The sequence below is a fragment of the Ahaetulla prasina genome, chromosome 1, assembly GCF_028640845.1.
Source record: "Ahaetulla prasina isolate Xishuangbanna chromosome 1, ASM2864084v1, whole genome shotgun sequence".
Lineage (NCBI taxonomy): Eukaryota > Metazoa > Chordata > Lepidosauria > Squamata > Colubridae > Ahaetulla > Ahaetulla prasina.
In genome coordinates, this window is record NC_080539.1 from 294,990,875 (window position 1) to 295,013,448 (window position 22,574).

The 22,574-nt window shown below is 39.2% G+C and overlaps 1 protein-coding gene across 5 annotated transcripts in view; it reads left to right on the top strand.

The window, feature by feature from the left end:
- The window catches only part of MAPK8IP1 (mitogen-activated protein kinase 8 interacting protein 1), a 64,804-nt gene that overhangs the window by 38,497 nt on the left and 3,733 nt on the right, over positions 1-22,574 (top strand). For 4 of the 5 annotated variants that reach the window (XM_058161723.1, XM_058161724.1, XM_058161726.1 and 1 more), the window contains 8 exons: positions 5,591-5,672; positions 6,621-7,493; positions 9,070-9,145; positions 12,942-13,114; positions 13,832-13,941; positions 15,083-15,202; positions 16,840-16,910; positions 22,269-22,367. In XM_058161723.1, the coding sequence (XP_058017706.1) occupies positions 5,591-5,672; positions 6,621-7,493; positions 9,070-9,145; positions 12,942-13,114; positions 13,832-13,941; positions 15,083-15,202; positions 16,840-16,910; positions 22,269-22,367 (1,604 nt within the window). Of the gene's footprint in view, positions 1-5,590; positions 5,673-6,620; positions 7,494-9,069; positions 9,146-12,941; positions 13,115-13,831; positions 13,942-14,353; positions 14,442-15,082; positions 15,207-16,839; positions 16,911-22,268; positions 22,368-22,574 lie in introns of those variants that run through there. The other variant, XR_009152552.1, reaches the window with a different exon arrangement.

The following is a 22,574-nucleotide window of genomic DNA, read 5'->3' on the forward strand; positions in this document are numbered from 1 at the left end:
GTCCAGTTGCCTTTTGAAAAGGCATCTTTGGGATAAAAACAATAATAATGACATTGTGTCTCTGGTCCAGAACCGGAAAGTCCAGTTGCCTATTGAAAAAAAACCTTTGGGACAACTGTAATTGATGACTGAGAATCTCCATAGACATTATTGTTTTTAATTACATTTTTTTTTAAAGCAACTGGCATTGGGAACTTATTTCTAGATTATTGCAAACTGAAAATGGTTTCACTAGTATAGATAGCCCATGTGTTCCTTGCAAATTTTACCAAAGAGGCCAAACTTTGTTCAGTTCAGAATAAGCTTTAATGTCAGCATATCAATAAAACTTCTTATTGTCCATGGCTGGAGTTTCTAGTTTAAAAGAAAAAGAGAAAAAAAACCCACCACAGTTATTGAGGAAAGTCACAAGTATATTGCAAGCTGGAGAAGTCAATCTTTTTTCTCACATTTTTCTCTATCCTTGATATCCTTGATATCCTTGATAATCTTGATGAAGGTATCTTTTCTTTTATGTACACTGAGAGCATATGCACCAAGACAAATTCCTTGTGTGTCCAATCACACTTGGCCAATAAAAATTCTATTCTATTCTATTCTATTCTATTCTATTCTATTCTATTCTATTCTATTCTATTCTATTCTATTCTATGGCCAAGTTGTGCTTGGAGGAGATCTATTTTCAAATTTTCACTTATCACAAAGCTCACTCAGTGACTTAGATCAGCTTTTCCCACTGTTTTAGGCAACCTACCTCAGAAATCAGAGTAATATAGTTGTTACCTTTTGCCCATTGATAGAAAATATCTGTTAATGTACCTTCTGCTATAACTAAATACTACTATCAATAGTAATTAAACATCTGTTGAGTTACTTTCAGAATCTCAGCTCTTAAAATATTTTGAGACAAAAAAAAACAAACGGGTTTTTAAGCCAATTCTGGCATTCTGAGGAATATAACTGTTTGAGCCAAATACTTTGAAACTGAATTTAGCTAAAATTTTAAGTGTACTTTTACAGGTTTTGGAAGGAGGAAGGTAATCATACCAAGGAAGAAATGCAGTGAGAGGGCGGGCGGGAGCCAGCCTTCTCAGCTGAGGGAGGAGGGTTTCAACCGTAGGTGCCTCATTTCCCACCCTCGGCTTATACTCGAGTCCCCAGTTTACCCCAGTTTTTGGGGTAAAATTGGGGACCTCGGCTTATACTCGGATCGGCTTATATTCGAGTATATACGGTAATATAGTTGTTACCTTTTGCCCATTGATAGAAAATATCTGTTAATGTACCTTCTGCTATAACTAAATACTACTATCAATAGTAATTAAACATCTGTTGAATTACTTTCAGAATCTCAGCTCTTAAAATATTTTGAGACAAAAAAAAACAAACGGGTTTTTAAGCCAATTCTGGCATTCTGAGGAATATAACTGTTTGAGCCAAATACTTTGAAACTGAATTTAGCTAAAATTTTAAGTGTACTTTTACAGGTTTTGGAAGGAGGAAGGTAATCATACCAAGGAAGAAACATAAGAGTTGTTGGGAATCTGGGAAATTTTTTACCTGAGGTGATTGGAATAATAGTAAAAAGGTGCACTGCTGTGCTTGTCAAAAAGCACAGAGAAGGGGGGGGGGAAACGATCTAAAAATTGCTGAGTTTCAAACCAACAGCTTTCTGTTACCAAGGCAAGAGTTGTTACACCTGTGGTACTACTTCAGCACTCATGATAAAAATACTCTAAAAACATTAAAAAATCAGGCAATATGAAAAGGATATTTACTTTTAATGTTCTTATATTTGCTCAGTATGCCTATATATATTTGTTTTTCAATGTTTTAACGTTGTATATAAACAAATTCAGTTTAATATTTGTATATATACACACACACACACAGAGAGAGAGAGAGGCTTGCACACCCACTCACAGACAGACACAAACAAACAAACAGAGAAAGATTTCCCTACAGGAAGAAAAGTGACCAGTCATTTTCTTTCCTGGAAAAGAAAGGTGAGAGGCACAGATGCCCAACAGTAGCCTACCATTCAGACTTAAATACCTTGCAAGCTGTTGCAGTAGTGACTCCATCTGGACAAGATTTTCTTAAACCGGCTTAGAGTCAAGACGGCATGAGACTGGACAGGAGCAGCTTAAATTCCAAAAGCAGATATGCCCTTCAATGATCTTCCAGAATTATGTTGACTGTGCATCGTCTCAAACACTTTCAGTGCAAGAGGGGTCTTTTGATACTCTATCACTTCATTGCAATGAAGTAGACTAAATTGCATCAAATGAAATAACCAACTTATACTTATATTTATAAAATAACACTGTGTCCCAATGTCATAAAAATATAGGACAGGAAAGTGAGTGTCATGCTTGAAGTTTCTGATGCATTTGTATCTTTTCAATTTACACTTGCCCTGGCTGTAGAAAAAAAATTGTGGGGGAGGAGGAGAAAAGAAAGGGGGAAGCCATTTTAGCAAAGTCAAAGTCTAGCAAAGTCAGCAGTGTTACTGAATGCATTGGTTAAATTTTGCTTCTGAGACCAATTCAAAGTGCTGGTTATGAATTCTAAAACTTTGTATGGCTTGGCTCCCAGGTACATACGAAATGTATAAATTTTATACATCAAATTTAGAGACCACCCTTTTCATTTATAGAATGACTCTGAGCAGTGTACAACCTTTCCCACACAGTTTTTACAGGATGGCCAGGATACTGGGGAGGTTGAATGCGACCACGTTTATTGGATCCGTGTCCCTCCTGGCTGGTATTAACCACCCGGGAGGTTACATGAGGCTGGCTTCAGGGAATTGTCAACGCTTCCTTGACAGAAGGTGTCTTCCCTGCCGCCTTGAAAGAGGCCCTCCCTGGATCCAGCTGTTCTAGCGAACTATCATCCTGTATCCAACCTTCGCTTTGTGGCAAAGGTTGTAGAGAGAGTGATGGCGCGACAACTCCCACAGTACCTGGATGAAACTGCCTATCTCGACCTGTTTCAATCCAGCTTCCGGCCTGGGTACAGCACGGAGACGGCATTGGTTACGTTGGTGGATGATCTCTGGAGGGCTCGGGACAGGGGTTGTTCCTCTGTCCTGGTCCTATTAGATCTCTCAGCGGCCTTTGATACCATCGACCATGGTATTTGGGGGGCACCGTTCTGCAGTGGTTCTCCTCCTATCTTTCTGATCGGTCGCAGACGGTGTTGGCAGGAGGGCAGAGATCGGCCGCGAGGCGCCTCATATGTGGGGTGCCACAGGGGTCGGTTCTCTCACCTCTTCTGTTCAACATCTATGTGAAGCCGCTAGGGGAGATCATCCGTGGTTTTGGGGTGCGATGTCATCTGTACGCTGACGATACTCAGCTGTACATTTCCACCCCAAACCATCTCAACGATGCCGCTGAAGTGATGTCCCGGTGTCTGGAGGCCGTGCGGGTCTGGATGGGGAAAAACAGGCTTCGACTCAACCCTTCCAAGACTGAGTGGCTATGGATGCCGGCGTCCCGATATAGCCAGCTAACGCCATCGCTGGCTGTTGGGGGTGAGTCATTGGCACCCATGGAGAGGGCTCGCAATCTAGGCATCCTCCTGGATGTACGGCTGTCTTTAGAAGAGCATATGATGGCCGTTGCCAGGGGGGCTTTTTATCAGGTTTGCCTGATACGCCAGTTGCATCCCTTTCTGGACCGGGATTCTTCATGCATGGTCACTCATGCTCTCGTCACTTCCCGCCTGGACTACTGTAACGCTCTCTACATGGGGCTCCCCTTGAAGAGCACCCGGAGGCTCCAACTGGTTCAGAATGCGGCCCCGCAGGTAATAGTGGGAACAACCTGAGGCTCCCGTGTAACACCTGTCCTGCGTGAGCTGCACTGGCTTCCGGTGGTCTTCCGGGTGAAATTCAAGGTGTTGGTTATCACCTTTAAAGCGCTCCATGGCATAGGACCAGATTATTTACGAGACCACCTGCTACTACCAATAGCCTGTCATCAACCCGTGCGCTCCCATAGAGAGGGTCTCCTCAGGGTGCCGTCGGTCAAACAATGTTGACTGGCGACCCCCAGGGGGAGAGCCTTCTCTGTGGGGGCTCCTGCCCTCTGGAATGAGCTGCCTCCGAGGATACGTCAACTGCCTGATCTCTGGACCTTTCGCCGCGAGCTAAAGACCTTTCTATTTTGTCGTGCAGGGCTGGCTTAATGAAGTTTTTGTTGGGGTTTTATTATAGTCTTATATTCCTTTAGTTTTTAATTTAAGTAGTTTCTATATGTTTTTTAACTTTTCTGAGTTGTGTTTTTATCCTGGTTGTAAACCGCCCTGAGTCCTTCGGGAGAAGGGCGGTATATAAATTAAATTAAATTAAATTAAATTAAATTAAATTAAATTAAATTAAATTAAATTAAATTAAATTAAATTAAATTATATATATATATATATATATTGCTATATGCATAATACAAGACAGTTAGAAAAGTGAAGTGTATCAAAAGTGGATGAGATTGAAGGGAAGAGTACAATGAGCTTCAGTATCATTCATTCATTCATTCATTCATTCATTCATTTTATATATTATGCCACCTATTTCCACTACAAGGTGACACTGGGCAGCTATGCACCGAGTGTGAGAGTAGAACTAAATATTCTAGAATGCAAATGCCATTTAAAAGGCATATATATTTCACATATCTATGTACATTTGCTGCTTTGTTAAATGTTTTGTTATCACAATTTCCCATTCATGTGATTCTTCATTCTCATAAGAAGGTATCTGTGCACTTCCCACACTTTGTAGCAAAGACTGGTAAATGAGATAGAAGTACTGGGTGGGATGTTGTGGCATGCCAGAATGCTGAATGAAGGCCTTTTGATCTGACAATAAAATATGTACAACAGTGGAGGTTGTGGATTCTTCATCTCTGGAAATTTCTCATGGATGGTTTTATTGGTCTGCTTGAGCATTACAGAGTTGGACTAGAAATTGGACTAAACTCCTTGCGGCCCTTCCAGCTCTACAGTTGATTCAATGAGGAAATATGGAAACTAAGTAGTATCTCATTGTTAGAGTGATATGAGGATGAGAGTGATGCTCAATTGTAAGAGCCTGGTGCTTTCCCAGTTCTTTTCTTCCCTTTTTTAAAAAGCCCTCCAAAATGCTAGCTGCACTATGTCTTTTGACTGAGAGCATTTAGAGTCCTCCATCTGGCCTCATCCTGAATTAAATGAGAGACAACAGGGTAGGAGTTAAACTAAATCTGTGTAATTCAATTCCCCTTTATAGTAACCAACTGACTGAAGAGGCCCCAGAAAGGGAAGGCTTAAGCTTCCTCGATTTCTTGTAGCCTGATGCATCACCTCAGCTTTTCCCTTCTCCTGTTTCTATGCCTGCTACGATGATGCGGAGTAACAGATGGAGGGAGTGATGGGATCCCTCTGAATAGCCCTCTTTCCCACATGCACACTGACAATAGCTCACTGGGTGTATGTGTGTGTGTGAGAGAGAGAGAGGCCAGTGTAGGAGGAGAAGCGATGGGCCTCTTTGTGCCATGAGCCACTTTCCCTTGCAGATACAAGCCTTCTTTGTTCTTTTCTTCAGGACACTCTGAATAACAACTCTCTGGGGAAAAAGCACAGTTGGCAGGAACGAGTGTCTCGGTCATCCTCCCCCCTGAAAACGGGTGAGTTCATCTCTCAGCACAGGCAGGTTTGCTCCCCCCCCCCCATCTTCTGCCTGCTGGAACAGTCCCCAATGCTTGGACCTCCTCTTTATAATCTTCTAATGTCTTTTCACTTCAGCTGGCATCTTGCAAGGAATGCTGTAGTTTTATTAACTGACTACTTGGACTCAAGCCATTTGAGAGCTGGCTTTTTGTGCCTCGATTCCTTTAGGCCAGCCTTTTTTCTTTTTCCTTTTTTTTTTTTTTAACATGAGTCAAACTCACAGAACAGCACTTTGGGGGATGTGATGTGTTGTCATGAGTATGACATGTATTGGACTTAGATTCAGATGCCTTGTTAAACTTGAAGTTGTCATTAAGCACATCAGTCTCTCACTCTAAGGTATTTCATAGTTTTGTTGTAAGGGGAAATTATAAGTCTTCTTCTTTTGACTTCATTAAGTGGAAGGATAAAAATGGTAGAAACTTCATGGATGTCATATTCCGAGTCAGAGAGAGAGATCTATAGAAATGCACACACATGCAGTGTGTAAGTTGGCATAAGCACCTTTCAGTTCCCAGAAACAATGTGTTTATTGGCTCCCAGTTGTAAGGCATTGTTCCAAACGCTGGCCTTTCTAAGACAAAGATTTTATAACCATATTGGATTGGGAGTAGAAACACTTAGGGTACTCAAATGTATTTGTTACTGACTATGATTATTCAGGTAGGTCAAAGTCAAATCTGACTTGACTTTGATAGGTGGGCATTTTAATATTCAGCTGGCAACATAAGTAGGATTTATCTCTTAATCCTCTGGATGTACTCTGTGAAATATGTAGGTACAGCTCCAGTGGTTTTCCCATGCTTTGAATGAACTATGAGAAGTGTATCAAAACATTGTTATCTGTATCTTGTTGGTTATTTTATGTGTTCCTTCCTTCTCCTTGCTTTTTAACCTGCCTACAGGTGAACAGACACCGCCCCATGACCATATTTGCCTGAGCGATGAGGTCACTCACCAAAATAGCACAGCCTCCACCAAAGATCGGGGTACATCCACAGAGAGCCCATGCCGGCGTACAGCTTCAACGCAGATTGCATCAGCCTGCATGGCCTCCTCTCGAGCACCTGACAAGCAACAAGCTATCAACCGCCTCCCATCCCAGAACCCCACTGTGGTGGTGGTAACAAGAGGACCTGAAGCTTATCGGGATCGCATTCGCTACCAGACTGATGTGAGATTGGAAGCTACGGAGGAGATTTACCTAACTCCAGTACAAAAGAATTTGGACCCTCTGGAGTCTGAGAAGCCATTTATGTCACAGTCCAGTGACAACCGGATGTCCATTAGCTCTGATGTAGACACTTCTGGCTACCCACAAATGACAGGAAAACCCAATTCCTCAATCAGTGAGGAGGATGAGGTGCTGGATTACTTATCTTCTCCTGACAAAATGAACACACCACGGACTGTGTACAGCAGCAGTAATGGTGGCTATCGGCCTCGCCATAGTTTCCAGAGGGCATCGGTGAGCTCTGATACCAGCGCCCTCTCCTACGACTCGGTCAAATACACACTTGTGGTGGATGAGGATGTGCAGCTCGAACTTGTTAGTCTGAAACAGTGTTACTCAGGTTACAGTGACGAGAGTGATTCAGCCACCGTGTATGACAACTGTGTCTCCTCACCATATGAATCAGCCATTGGGGAGGAGTATGAAGAAGATGCCCTGAAACGTGATTCTGTTTGTCTCTCTGAGGATTCCACCCCTGAGGCAGACATCCACTTCTCCAAGAAGTTCCTCAATGTCTTCATGAGTGGCCGGTCACGTTCCTCCAGTGAGTGCTGGGCAAAAGTCATTTCCCATAGGCCCTAGAAAGAAGGGAGAGGGTAGGAGGGATTGAGAGCCTCATGTGAGATAGAGGAAGGGTGCTAAGGGTTTTAATCCTGTTATAACAAGGTTGCTAGGTGTACAAAAGAAACTTTCACAAGAAACAGCATCCTTAACTTCCAATCAGGTTTCACAAAATCAAATGGCAATTTGAGTGTAGAGTGCAAGGAAATAGCAAGGGAGTTTCAAGTTCTTTGACCATCAAGTATTGGTTGCCCAGCACATAATAGAATGCTAACCATTCTTCTCAGGACAGGAAAGGATTTTAATTTTTGCTGGCAATTTCTTTCTTGCGTTACAATGCCCTTAAAACGTCTGGACAACTTTGTGCAATTTAAAATGGTCGTTCTCAACATTTTCAGTCTTGTTGCTGAAAAAGCTACAGATAGAATTAAGTAGATAGGTTGAGGTTTAAGCACCGATCTTATAGTGAGAGCTTACAAGAATTGTATTCCTTTTCTATAATGATAGTTTTTCTAGGTCTTCAATATCCAAAGAATGAATAAATCTGATAACAAATTAGAAAGATGAGAAGAATTGAAAATGATTAATGTATATACACTATTGGTGTTTTTTTAGGTGTGGCCACTTCTTCTGACCAAACAGGTTTACAGAAATTTGGAATATTACAAAACAAATACAGTAGGTCCATGATGGCGAACCTATGGCACACACAAGCGTTGTCCAGTGGGCATGCACATGCCAGCCAGCTGATTTTTGGGCCTTTTGGGCCCACTGGAAGTCAGGAAAAAGTCTGTTTCTGGCCTCCAGAGGGCCTCCAGGGGGTTGGGCAAGGCCATTTTCGCCCTCCCCAGGCTTCAAGAAAGCTTCCGGAGCCCGGGGAGGGTGAAAAATGGGCCTACCGGGCCCACCATCACATACCAAAAGCGGGGGGAGCTCAGGGGGTTGTGCGTGGGGAGGCAGTGCGCATTGAATTATGGGTGTGGGCATGCATGCTCTTGACCCCCCCTCACTCCCCCCACTTTTGGCATGTGACTGCAAAAAGATTAGCCATCACTGCAGTAGGTTATCTGCAGGGATCAGAAAAGTCAAGATATTAATCAAAGCCCTGTCCTTTTTATGTATGTATAGACATGACACACATGTATAGAGGGATACAGTTTCAATCACATAGTCATCCCTGCCATTTTTTGACACATCCACCCATCCTCGTGAATTTTGGGGAAATAAATGTACTCCTATTCCAGATACATCAGCATTTTTTTAAAAAAAAAAATTGATGTGCGATCTCTCTCATTAGAAGCTATCTGTTCAGTTAATTTATTCTCTTCATGTAGATGTTCTCCAGTGATCAAAACATATCTGAAGGCATTTTAGTCCGCTTTTTTCCTTTCTCTCTTTAGTGGATTCCTATTGGAAGTTAGTATTCTCTACTTTTAATATTTTGTGCATTTAAAATAATAGGGGATTTCTGATTAGCAAGACAGGTTCTGAATAATAGTTAACATTATGGTTTGAGGAGGAGAATGATTAGGTGGCTGTAGCATTTTCCCTCTTTTCAGGTGCTGAGTCCTTTGGGCTTTTCTCGTGCATGATCAATGGGGAAGAACAAGAGCAGACTCACCGAGCTGTTTTCAGGTAAGTTTGGGGCAGATGATAAACTCTCCCTACACATCTAACCAGTGATGCCTTTCTTATCAAGTGATCCGCAGGTATTTTACTCACAAACTGAATGAGACGGTAGGGTATTTTTTCTATTCTTAACACATACACACACACACACACACCCCAGTTTCTTTAAAATGCAGAAAAAGAAATGTAAAAATACACAGTGACAAATGACCAAAAGAAACACACATACAAAGATATGCATAGAAATATTTCAGCTTTTGAACAGCAGATTAAACCTGGATCACACAGAATAATGTTGGTTGAACTTTCCCATACATTAATAAAGAGCATTGCATAAATGATGGCTAATTTGTCAGAATGCAAGGTTTCTAGACATTTTCTAGCATTTTGGACATGGCTTGGTCTAGGAAGATGACAAACCAGCCATCAATATCTACATACTGCACAAAAGAGACAATCAGCAAACCAAAAAGGGGAGGGAAAGACCTAACCCATCCAACCTTAACCCATCAACAATCAACACCCAGATGAGCGTAGTTCCAAGATTAATATCAGACCAAATAAGGAGTAAACAATACCTCAATCAAGGAGCTGCCAAACAAGCTAATAGTAAACAGCCCAACCAAAGAACCGCCAAGATCACTCCCACCAACACTGATGGGGCAAGCCACTAGAATATAAACTGAGATCAAACCCCACTCCTTACTAGCACTGATGATGTTACCTAGTTAGGGTAATGAAACATTGTCAAGAAAACAACCAAGCTCAGAGAGCACCAAGGACCCCTCAAAGTCATTTGTTTTTCCCACCACTAAAGGCTTAAAGACATATGTGGATGATAATATTCAGAAGGAAGCTTAAATTTGATCCTTGTTCCCCTGAGAAACTGGCAGTGGATAATCCTAACATGGAAATTGCAGATAATTTTTGTTTATTTCATGGGCAAAAAAATAGCATTAATATATTAAATCAGCTTATAGTCAATCAATCCTTCAAAATAATTACAGTACTTTGTTGCAAGAAAAGCCTGAATTGTTTAAAATAATTAATTAATTTCTTAATTAAAACATATTTTGAATAAACAATTTTGACTGGATGTTTTAGCAGCATCAAAATGCCACAAATCATTGTCATAATTGGATAAAGCTTTGGTTAATTCTAAATCTACAATTTGATAAACAATTGAACTGTAAGATAGTTGTTGGTAATCTCCAAACAATTTGGAGTAATGAGTTGGAATACTCTGAATTAATAAATCAACATGTTAAAATTTTAAAGAATGTTAAATATGAATTTTATAATCTGAGGATGGGATTAATGAACAAAATATTATTTTATGTGTGTGTTTCCTGGAAATCCAGGAGGATATTAGCAAGGTTTAGCTGTCAACTTCACCATGTTGGAAATGTTATATGTTGGTGTATGTGTGGCTGTTTTACATTTTCCTATTTTGATTCAGTAATAATAATTTTATAAATGTGGAAAGAAAAATAAGATTTCAAAATGTCAGTGAGATACTGAACTATACCAAAAATATGGATTTATAATGCATTTGATGTTGCCAAAAAACTGATGTTGCTATAAGAATTTGCTACAGCAGATCCATTCTGATCACTATAATTATGTTGAACTTCAGTTCCCATGATATGCACTAGGGGTGAAATCTAAAAATTTTCCCCATCGGTTCTGTGGGCGTGGCTTAATTGGTGGGTGTGGCTTGGTAGTCAGATGACTTGGTGGGCGTGGCCAATAATAAATAATAAAAATAATAAAGTACACAAAACAATAAGAGGTACCAAAAACCAACTTTCACACTTTAAACACACACAACACAACACAACTGACACACACAATGTAAAAGCAGCTGCACCTCACCCAAAATGGCCCCTGCAACAAGCAGGAACCTCACACAGCCACAAAAAGCCCCAAAACCAACTTTCACACTTTACACACAACACAACACAACACAACACACTCACACACACACACACACAATGCCACATACAGCTTTGTGAGATTTTGTGTGTTTGTGTCGTTAGAGTGAAACACTATAGAAACACACCAAATCTCAGAAAGCTGCACAAATATTTTATTTTATTATTTTATTTTATTTATATTTTTAGATCAAAGCAGCTAAATTTAAAACTTCCTTTACTTTAAAACTTCCTTAACTTTAAAACTTCCTTAACTTTAAATGGCTATGTCTAAAAAAAATAAAACTCCTAAAAAAAAACCAATTAACTATTTTTTAAAACTCCCTCCCCCCCCTTACTTACCCAATTTAAAGTAAAAGGCAGGTAGATTGAGTTGCTCACCAATGAGATGGATTGCAGGCAGGCAGATTCAGTTGCTAGCTGATGCAATTGATTGCAGCAGCCGAAGCAAGGCCAGAATCGTGAACGAGACCGAAAGAAGCAGGAAGCTGCCAAGTAGGCAGGTGGGGACCGGGCGATTGGGTCAGCATGTGGGGGGGAGAGATTTTTACTACTGGTTCTCCGAACTACCCGCCCTCATCGTTATCGGATCACACGATCCAGTCCAAACCAGGAGCATTTCACCTGTGATATGCATCCAGTGTGATTCACGGTCTTATTGACTAAGTAAGTCAGTAAAATCTTCTCTGTGATCTGTAATGGAATCCTCAAATCTTATATTGGGTTACCTTGTAAAGCACAATCAATTTTGGGTCTTGATCCTTAATTAAAAAGCTTTAACTAAACATTTGAAATTTCATTCCATTTAAGCACCATACAGTAAGTTGAGTATGAAGATAGATTATGAATCTCAGCCCAACCCACCTCAGAGAGTTGTTATTGTGAGGAAAATAGGAGGAGGAAATTGTGTTTATATATATTCCTTGCCGGCTGAGTATCTTTAATTATATACAGTTATAGACCGCCCCAGCAGTAGTTATAAGTAGGTGTAAACAAACAAACAAAAAGATTTTTCAATCTGTTTCTTACTGTGTTTTGGTTATTAATACATGTAAGATTCCTTATTTGGAGCCACTAATGTAGGATGGAAATTCATTCTTTGTTCTATGCAGCTTGCATTTCCTGTTTTGCTTTGTTGTCTTTTCATATATCCATCCCTTCATCCATCTATCCCTATCTATCTATCTATCCATCCATCCATCCATCCATCCATCATCTTATCTTTATTATTTTTACAAATAATTCTAGGTGGCAAACATATCCAGCATTCCTTTCTCTCCTGTTTTCCTTACAACAACCCTGGGAGGTGAGTTGGGCTGAGAGAGAGTCACTGGCCCCAAGTCACCCAGCTGGCAATTATGGCTTAAGGGAGGACTTGAACTCACGCTGTCCTGCAGTGTAGCCTGACGTCTTAAGCACTAATCCAAACTGCTTTATGATAAAAAATATTATACAGCATAAAAACAAAGTGAAGTCGTATAATCTAAGTCTTGGAAGCCAGTCTAAGAGATAATGTCACACATGCAAGTTATGCTAGTAACAATATGACATCACAGAAATAATTTATGCAGATAACAGCCGTTCTAAAAAAAGAGAAAAACCAATTGCTAAGTATTCTGCTCATGAAAATCTCCTTGAAATCCTCAATGCAGAATTCTTATAGTTATATACTTCTCATGTGAGCAAGGCCTTGTGAAATCAAGGTCTGAAAATTTACAGTCTACTATTTATGAGCCCTTTGCTATAGAATAAAAGCTCAGACAGATTTTTATGGTGTATATCAGATTCCCAGAGACCCTATTAAATATAAGACTAATATTTTATTTTTAGAGCTTTGGCTCACAAAATATCAATGGTTTTCGCCTTAGGTTTGTGCCTCGTCATGAAGATGAATTGGAATTGGAAGTGGATGACCCTTTATTGGTGGAAGTTCAGGCAGAAGATTATTGGTATGAAGCTTATAACATGAGGACTGGTGATCGGGGGATCTTCCCTGCTTACTATGCTATTGAGGTCACCAAGGAGCCAGATCATATGACAGGTATTGATTCTGTTTAGGATTGCTACTCTGTTTCTATCTGGACCAGCATTCTGCATTCTTGGTAATGCAGCCTATTCCCCTTGGATAATAGCAATACGCTGTACAAGATGTTTTCCAAAGAAAATGTTGTTAATTAAACTATTATTCAGAATTAGAACAGAAGAAAAAGGGCATGGTTTTAATTTTCAGTTATACAAACACATTCAAATATACATAAACTGTCCCATCTTCATTGCAATGGACTGGAGTAAGGGATGCTTTTAATTTAATTTCAATTTATTGTAGTGAATATACTGGACTTTTCTCCTTCTTTCTTTCTGTAAACCATCCTTTAATTTATTTCCTCTTGAACCTAATTCCTCTGATCCAAATCTGTTGCTGGTCACTGGGTTTATAGCTGCCCCTAGCTTTATAAAGTAGCCCTGACCCATCACAGAAACATATCAAATCTTTTTAATGACCATGGACAGAAAATCATTCCTTTCCCGTTCCCAATATGTTCTTTTAAATGCTTTCTCACCAGGATAGCTCTGAGTCTGAGTTCCATTCAGGACTGAAGCATACAGGAAGCAACCATGTTGTTTCCAGTGATAAAAATAGAGTTTTTCTGTGTTTACAGTACAGACTAGGTAGATTGTAGTTCGCATTGTGATGACCAAGAACAGGTCAACAGGTGAGATTGTATCTTATTTTGGTATGACTGTCTTTATTTTTCAGATTCATGCAAAACCAGTGATTGGGTGGATCAATTCCGGGTGAAATTCCTCGGCTCAGTCCAAGTTCCTTATCACAAAGGCAACGATGTATTGTGTGCAGCTATGCAGAAGGTACATTTTCTCAACTCTCCCTTTCTCCCTCAACCTCCTGATCCTTTATTTAGGTAAAGACAAAATACATTTTTATTTAGAGAAAAAAAATTGCTCTTCAATACAACAATATCAGAATGATGAACAGCGCCCTCCACTCCAAAATATAATTACAAAAAGTGGCAGGAAGAAGAGAATATAACAACCAGTGATACCAAATGGATTTGTTAATCCTACACACTTTATCTAAACAGAGATTTCCAATTCCATTTAAAATGGGCAAGGTTCTGAGCAGAACATATGTATTCAGATAATTGGTTCTACTTTGGTTTCTTCACCAAGAAAATCCTTTTGCAGGATTTAATAGGCAATCGTAGTACCAGAAGATAAAAGGAAGGTGCTTATAGTAACAGATTTTCCCATTAATTTCCAGATTTAGACTGTTAAGAATTTTAAAAACAAGCAAGGCCATCTTGAATATGGTCTAGAACCATACTGGCAAGGAATGAAACTCACGAAGGGTTAGTATTACATGATAACCATGATTATTACAAGAAAACAATTTAGCTCTAAGTTCAACTGCAGCCTTGCAAAAGATGTGAAGAAATGACCTGGATTAATATTTAAGGTAAAACACCCTCATTTAAATTGGATGTTTTTCTTCTCTACAAATAGAAAAACTGCCCATGATAAGCAATGGTATTTTGTGTGTTTAAGTTTGCATTTTTATACTTAAGACAATGTGATAATGTGAGGTAAAATATTTTAAAAGCAAATAAACAGGACACCCCCCCCCCAATATCAAAGATCAAATGTAAAATAGGACATCTGATAATATTTATAAATTATGGACATGTTCCTATGATGATCTAAATGTGGGGTGGTAAAGGAAAAGTTACTATTGCCAGACTGTTGCTGCAGAAGATGTGCCAAGACTGTACCACCTGAACTCCAGAAATATTGTTGGATCCAAGAACATGTTTAGATTGGGCTCTGTTCTTTCAGAGGGAATGTGCTTAGTCCAAAACAAAAGAAGGGCAGAGCAGATGTGGGAAAGTCTACTCTTGTCTACGCTGGAGACAAATTGCTGTCTAAAGAAAGAGCAGGAACTTAAGGACCATTAATGGTTTGTGGCAGCTGATCTTTTTTCTGTTGGGTACAGATTGCCACTACACGTCGCCTCACTGTGCACTTTAACCCACCCTCCAGCTGTGTCCTGGAGATCAACATGAGAGGAGTTAAGATTGCTGTGAAGAATGATGACACCAAGGATCCCAGCAAAGTGAGTTTGACTGCATGTTTTGTCCGCACATCCCTGGAGTTTCCATTCTTCAGGGCCTCGTTATCTCATTTCCTGCAGGAGTCGACTGGCTAGTGTAGTGGAGAGGGAACAGTGTTCCTGGCCTTGAGTGCCTACATGGAGGGTATGCTCCCTGCCTGTGGAACCGAAGGCCCGCTTGCTAAGCTCCAATCATCTTTGCAGCTTTGCTAAATCTTTCTGCTACTATTTTAAGCAGGCTTCTGAAGATCTATAGCTCTATAGTAAGGCTCTTTTGAGGAGCTTTTCTGCATAAGTAATTTACAAGACGTTTTCAGGAAGACATAAGGCCATGCTGAAATAGAACTGCTTGCCAAGGCCCTTCATGGTCAACGGAACCTGGAGAAAGGAAAGGAGGGGAGGGGAGAGGGAGGGAGGGAAGGAAGGAAGGAAATAAATCTGTTTTCAAAGTTTTGCCCAATTTTTAAATGTATTTCTTTTCTTATAAACCCAAATATTAATTCCTAGTTATTTTACATTGCTTTGCATACAGGTATACTAAATTTAGTTTCAGTTTAATATTATGCAGACAGGTATCATTTTGATCATTATCCAAATTAGATGTGTTTAAAACTGTGAAGAAAACTGTTTTTATTCATTAGGTAAATGTACACTGCCTACTTTCTCAATTTTTAGAAGGTATAACTGTATCCACTAGGGTAAGTAAGCCAAGGTCTTTATTACCACAAGAAAAAACGTACCCTTTCATTTATCCAGCAAGAAAACAGATCCTATTGACTGCAGATAACACATATTTTTTTCCAAGCTATGATTGCAGTGAGAATCCATGAAGGATGGTTGAAGGTTAGTTAGCTAGATTAATATCCCACCATTTGTTTTGTACAACTTAGGACACGGTACATATCAGTACCAGCACTGATGATGTTACCTAGTTTGGGTAATGAAATATCTGCAAGAAAACAAGCAAGCTCAGAGAGCGCCAAGGACCCCTCATATCAACCCTGAGCTACAAATCTTCTCATTTATTAGTGCCACATATTTTTTCCCTACTGCTATTTTTTTAATAGCATTTACCATGTGAAGTAGCTTGATCCAAAGTCATCCAACCAGCTTCCCTGCCTAGGGAGGACTAGAAATCACAATCACTTGATTTCTGATCTAGCTTTATAGATAAACTTGTTCACGTTAATGGCCTACAACAGATAGCTGACTGGAGAATTTTGGAAGTTGAAGTCCACAAGTCTTAAAGCTGCCAAGTTTGAAGACCTCTGGCCTACGAACTCTTCCAGATGAATTTTCATAGAATACAGGGCTAGAGTCCTCTATAAACAGCACCTGGAATTACCCCATTATTCTGTTACTACTGCTGCCTTCCTGTCACCTAAGCCTCGAATTTCCTTCTCAAATTCCCATGTCATATAGAAGCTTTTAGTGAGAGTAGGAAAGAGAAGCTTTCTCTTTCATAGTTAGTAAGCTTTCGTGCAGAGCAAACAATTGCGAACAGTTGTACAGCAACTGTTCGTTTTTTCTAAGCAACATCCTTAAATTTTTAACTTAGCATTTAACTTGCTCTTTTGTTTAAGAAATGCCTATCACATATTTGATAACTTGGATTATTATATTTTTTTTATCTTCTGCAGGGGAATAAATGTAGCCACTTTTTCCAGTTGAAGAATATTTCATTTTGTGGATACCACCCAAAGAACAACAAGTAAGTCAATCCCAAAATGTAGTCTAGCTTCCTTATCGTGCTTGGCATTATAGCTAAGGATTCTACTGATTTTTGCTTTAGAAACTCCACTTATTATTTATGTACCACAGCTCCAAATTTGAGATAATCTTAGAGATTTGAGGCTTTTCTGAAGTGTTAATTGGTTGTATAAGAAATTATTACCCATAACTTACAAGTTAAGTTAAGTGAAATCTAATTTGAAATACTGTAGGTGGAATAGATATTGTGTTCCATACACTGAAATTACTGATCCTCCTTATGAGTGGTACGCGGTGGCTCAGTGGGTAAGAGATGCTGAGCTTGTCGATCGAAAGGTTGGCTGTTCAGCGGTTTGAATCCCTAGTGCTGCATAACGGGGTGCCGCATAACGGGGTGAGCTCCCGTTACTTGTCCCAGCTTCTGCCAACCTAGCAGTTCGAAAGCACGTAAAAAATGCAAGTAGAAAAATAGGGACCACCTTTGGTGGGAAGGCAACAGCATTCCGTGTGCCTTTGGCGTTGAGTCATGCCAGCCACATGACCACGGAGACATCTTCGGACAGCACTGGCTCTTCGGCTTTGAAACGGAGGTGAGCACCACCCCCTAGAGTTGGAAACGACTAGCACGTATGTGCGAGGGGAACCTTTATCTTTATGTTATTCTGAACAAGTTACCTATGCTTGTTCTATGTGGTGTTCATTATCTAGCTCTGAGTCCAGTCTTGTTCTCTGAATTGTTTATTGATAATAACTTCCTTTACTGAATGGGTAAATATGCGCACATATAAAAAAACCAGTGGAGTGAACATGGAGAAATTGCTATGTAGTTCTGTAATGCCATCTCTATTAGCTCTGGCTTCTCTCAATCAGATCTGGACTCCAACTGAACCTTTGCATGAGTCAACAGCTTTTCTTACAAAAATACTTCTTTACCATTCATTTATACTTTTCTGAAGGAAAGCATGGTGCCTGTTACCTATAATCAGGCAGTGATTAGACTATTCATGGAAAAGCAAAGCCAAAACTTTAGTCTATGTTAAATATGTCTCATCTATTATGAGAAAAATTCAAAACGGAATGTGACTTCTTAAATTCAGGTACTTTTTGTTTGCTTGTTCCTTTAAAAGACCCATTAGCTGCTCATATTGCAACCAAAACTCTGAGTGACTCACAAAACAATAAAGGCAGCACAAATACACCTCCTAAATAATCATAAAAAAACTCTCATGGTGCTATACTCTCCAAACATCAGCATACCATCTTGTCTGGCTTCAATTTCATTCTACTCCACTAACTGTAGGAAGGGTTAGCTGTTCAAGGCCTTCAAAAATGCAAGGATATACTGTATGGATTATTTTGGATTATGTAATTACTTAAATTCATTCCAAGGTGGTTTCATGTTTGATAGAAACAATCTTGATGGATTGGATGATCTACATGCAACGAATACATAGTCATCTGTAGGAAGGGGCTGTGTGTGCCAAAATATACAAGATATTATTATACAAGGACAGTAAGGAGCGTGCATAAGAGCACAAACGTGCCTACCGTTCCTGTCCTATTGTTTTTCTTTTCTTCTTCCTATATCTATATATGCTTATACCTCCTAATATTTACTCATATATATGTTTATATACTATATAATGTTTTTGTATGATACTTATATATATTGTTATTACAAAATAAATAAATAAATAAAATAAATGTTGGGAGTTGTGTCCTACTAGAAACCCTACCCTTTTGCATATGCATGTCCTATTGACAGACAAAAGAGACAGGGTTTGGATTGCAGCCCCACACAATCACTTTATAGCTCTTACATTGAAGATTTTGATACTTCCCATCCAACATATGCCATCGAGTATATTTTTTCTGAATAGATTATTAATTTTCAAGATATTTGATCATTGCATTTTTTCTAAATGGCTGATAATCCATTTTTGGTAATCCAAAAATATTAGAGTAATTTCAGTTTTGCCTATTTTAGAAAGTTTGTGTCCCACACTTCAGCCTGTGCATTACCAAAAGGAACCATCTCCTTAATCACATTTAACATCAATAAGAAACTGCTGGAAGAAGACATTTTAATTGCAGGATCATTAGCCTGCAAAGAGCATGGTGCTCTGGTAATTTTTTCATCTGCTAGTCCCAGAGAATCTTCAATTGGTTAATGGGCAGACTGGGATGAAATCATGAAACTGAAGAAACTGAGGCATAATCCAGAGGAGATGGAAGCTTGGATTTGTTGCCGATTATGGAATTAGAGGTGTTCTACCAATTTTGGTTGATTTTTTTATTTGTCTTGGAAAAGCAGATCTAGGACTCTTCCACATGGCTGTGTTGACATGCTACTCTCACTGTTGAATCAGGAGAAACGTTTGCTAGCATAGTTGTGCTGTCCTAATGCACGAGCCTAAATCTGCCTCAGAAATGAGGCTGTCAAGTGATGGTATTCTTACATTTTGAATATTGGATAAATTAAGAAAGCAAGTGGTAGATTATTTAGACTTTTAGACTGTTTTCCCTCCCGCTGAGGCTTGTCTACTGTTGGAAAAAACAACAATCACATTTCAAGTTGCCCAGCTGACAGAAATGCAGAGGAGCTCCACACCCATCACCATAGAGTTAGACTGTTTCTGACCATGCTGTCCCACACTGTTTAAATATAAGCATATCATAGTATATCATTTTTGTACCAGCTAAATTGGTTGCTGGCATTGTTGTTTCAACTGCTAGTATTTACTTCAAGTAATAAATGGTGAGAATACAGAGTATTTGGAAGAACTTGCTCATGTTGAAAGATGGTCATCACTTCTTTACCCTCCTACATTGGGAAGGAGATATAGAACTATAGCCAGCCACACAAACAGGCTGAAGAACAGTTTTTATCTGTGGGCTGTCAGACTCCTGGATGAGAAATAACATCATAACTATGTAGTATGATGGACTGCAGGGCCGGCGCAATGTATAACGTGTTCACACTGGTACAACAGGACTGGGTGTTTTGTTAATATGATTTATTGGGTTAGGGATTTTTTGTCTTCACTGTGTTTGGAGGGGGTGCACTGAGGGAGCTCAACCAATCTCATTGTACATATGTTGTGCACTAACAATAAAGATTTGAAATTGATTTGAAATTAGTAGTTGGAATTTCTCACCTGGCTTTAAGGTAGGTCAGGTTAACAAGCTTTGGAGATAGACAGCTCCTAATATAAACAATTCCTGTCCAGGAGAGAATTTAGCTGGATCTACAGGCAATTCTCATTATTTGCGAACTCAGTATATATGAATTCACTTATTTGCAAAAATGTATTTGGAACTGCAAAATTAATGTTGTTGCCACTTTCACATTTGTTCATGGATTTGCAGAGCAGCAAAACATTTGAACTGCTTGATGCCTACATTCCTAATTAAGGTTTCAGCAATTCCTACTTTAGAATTCACAGCAATTTTGCAAAACCTAATGATCACATATAATGAGAATTGCCTATATTTGTCTCTATGATTTGAAATATTATTTAAAATTCTTAATTGAAATTTTACAATATGCAGAAAGATTTTCAAAATATTTGTTCTCTATGGCTTTTAAATGAAAAGGTTTCATAGTAAATAAATAGGACCTCTGGTGGCTCAACAGACTAATACAGTCTGTTATTAACACAGCTACTTGCAATTACTGCAAGTTCAAGTCCCACCAGGCCCAAGGTTGACTCAGTCTTCCATCCTTTATAAGGTAGGTAAAATGAGGACCCAGATTGTTGGGGGCAATAAAAGTTGACTTTGTATATGGATGGGACTATTGCTTAACACAATGTAAGCTGCCTTGAGTCTTTGGAGAAGGGCGGGATATAAATTCAAATAAAAGAAAAAGAAAAAAGAAAGTATTTGCTCCTATTAAATGACTAAAATTTATTTTAACTATCTCATTTAAAATGATTGATAAATTGATAATACATTTTAGTTTCATATTATAAATAACTTTGAGAAGACCTCGGTCTTAAAGGTTCCTAAGCAATAGAATACACAAAAGCTAACGGATAAATAAGAATTTGGATTTGTTAGGGGGGGAAAAGAGTGAGGATTATTGAATCATGAGTAAAGCCTGAATTAGACTTCTCCTTCATCACACATCAGTGAACGTACACCCCTGTCATTCAGAGACAGTTGCATACGTGTTGCATTTATACATCTGTGAATGTTAACATTCTGACTAGGGATTGTCTAAAGAGCAAAGCACAGAACAGGTCAGATCAACTAACTTGAAGCACAGCCCAGTTGGAATTTGGGAGGTGTATGGTGTAGGGTCGGCCCCGTCTGCAGCCATTTGCAACCTACACTTACTTAGCCCTCAACCCTTCTGCCGCATAGGTATACCGCGGTGATTATGTGCCGTTGTGGGCAACTCTAAATTAAGCTGTAGGCAGCAGCCCTAAACATATTTATTGGGATATTTGGCCCACCAAACCTCATAGGCTTCAGAAGAGATATGGGTAAAAATATTTTCCATCTTTTCATATTGATTTCAATGTGAGGTTTAAGAGCCTTTTTTACTCTTTATTGTGGCACTTTTTCTCTCTAGGAGTTTTTGCAGTTTCATCCTTTACGGAACCTCTACAATTTAAAAGCAATTTAGCTTTATTGCATTATTTCAAGAAATCTTGCTACTTTCTTTGCTGTCTTAGGCAGATTTTAATTGTTTTAATTTGTTAAAATGTTAACTGCTTTGAGCCCTACTTTGGTAAGTGGATCTAAATTGGGCCTAACCTAGTGCTTTAAAATAATCTATTGGATATAAACATTAGGAATACAGTACATAGTTCTCATTTTCTAAATGCAAACTGAATTAAGAAATATATAAAAAACATTCCAAACAATTGAGGTATTGGTATGGGTTTATCTATGTATTTATTACTGGATCCATCTCCATCGATACCATAATCTCTCTCTCTCTCTCTCTCTCTCTCTCTCTCTCTATCTATCTATCTATCTATCTATCTATCTATCTATCTATCTATTGTGTTTTCCCAAAAATAAGACCCTCATATATTTTTTTGAACCCTGAAATAAGCGCTTGGCCTTATTTTCAGTGAGGTCTTATTATTTTGGGGTGCATGGAGCAAGATGGGGTTCCTCTTGCCGTCTTACCTGATTTCAGCTCTGCGTTTTAATATTTTCGGGGAGAGGCTTATTTTAGCAAATGCGCTCAAAAGCCCAATTGGACTTATTATCAGAGGATGCCTTATTTTCGGGGAAACAGTATCTATCTATCTCATCTGATCTCTATTAATGTAACCTATATGTTGTTTTTTTCACAAATGTTGCTCTCAGGGCAGCTAACAAATTTTATTTTCTCCATCAGATACTTTGGGTTCATTACCAAGCACCCAGCTGACCACAGATTTGCGTGCCATGTCTTTGTCTCAGAGGAATCCACCAAGCCACTTGCAGAGTCTGTAGGGTGAGTTGTTGATCTGGATTCTCATTTTTCTAGGGATTTTATCTGATCTAAGGGAAAGAAGCACTAGCCTCAGATAATAGATGTAGTTTGCAGCTCTGGTTGCAGCAGTGAACACAGCATACTTGCTTAGGATTGTCATTTTTCAGTGCCCAGGAAAGGGTAAACATAGTTTATTGAGAATTCTAATTCTGTCTTCAATTTGCTTAG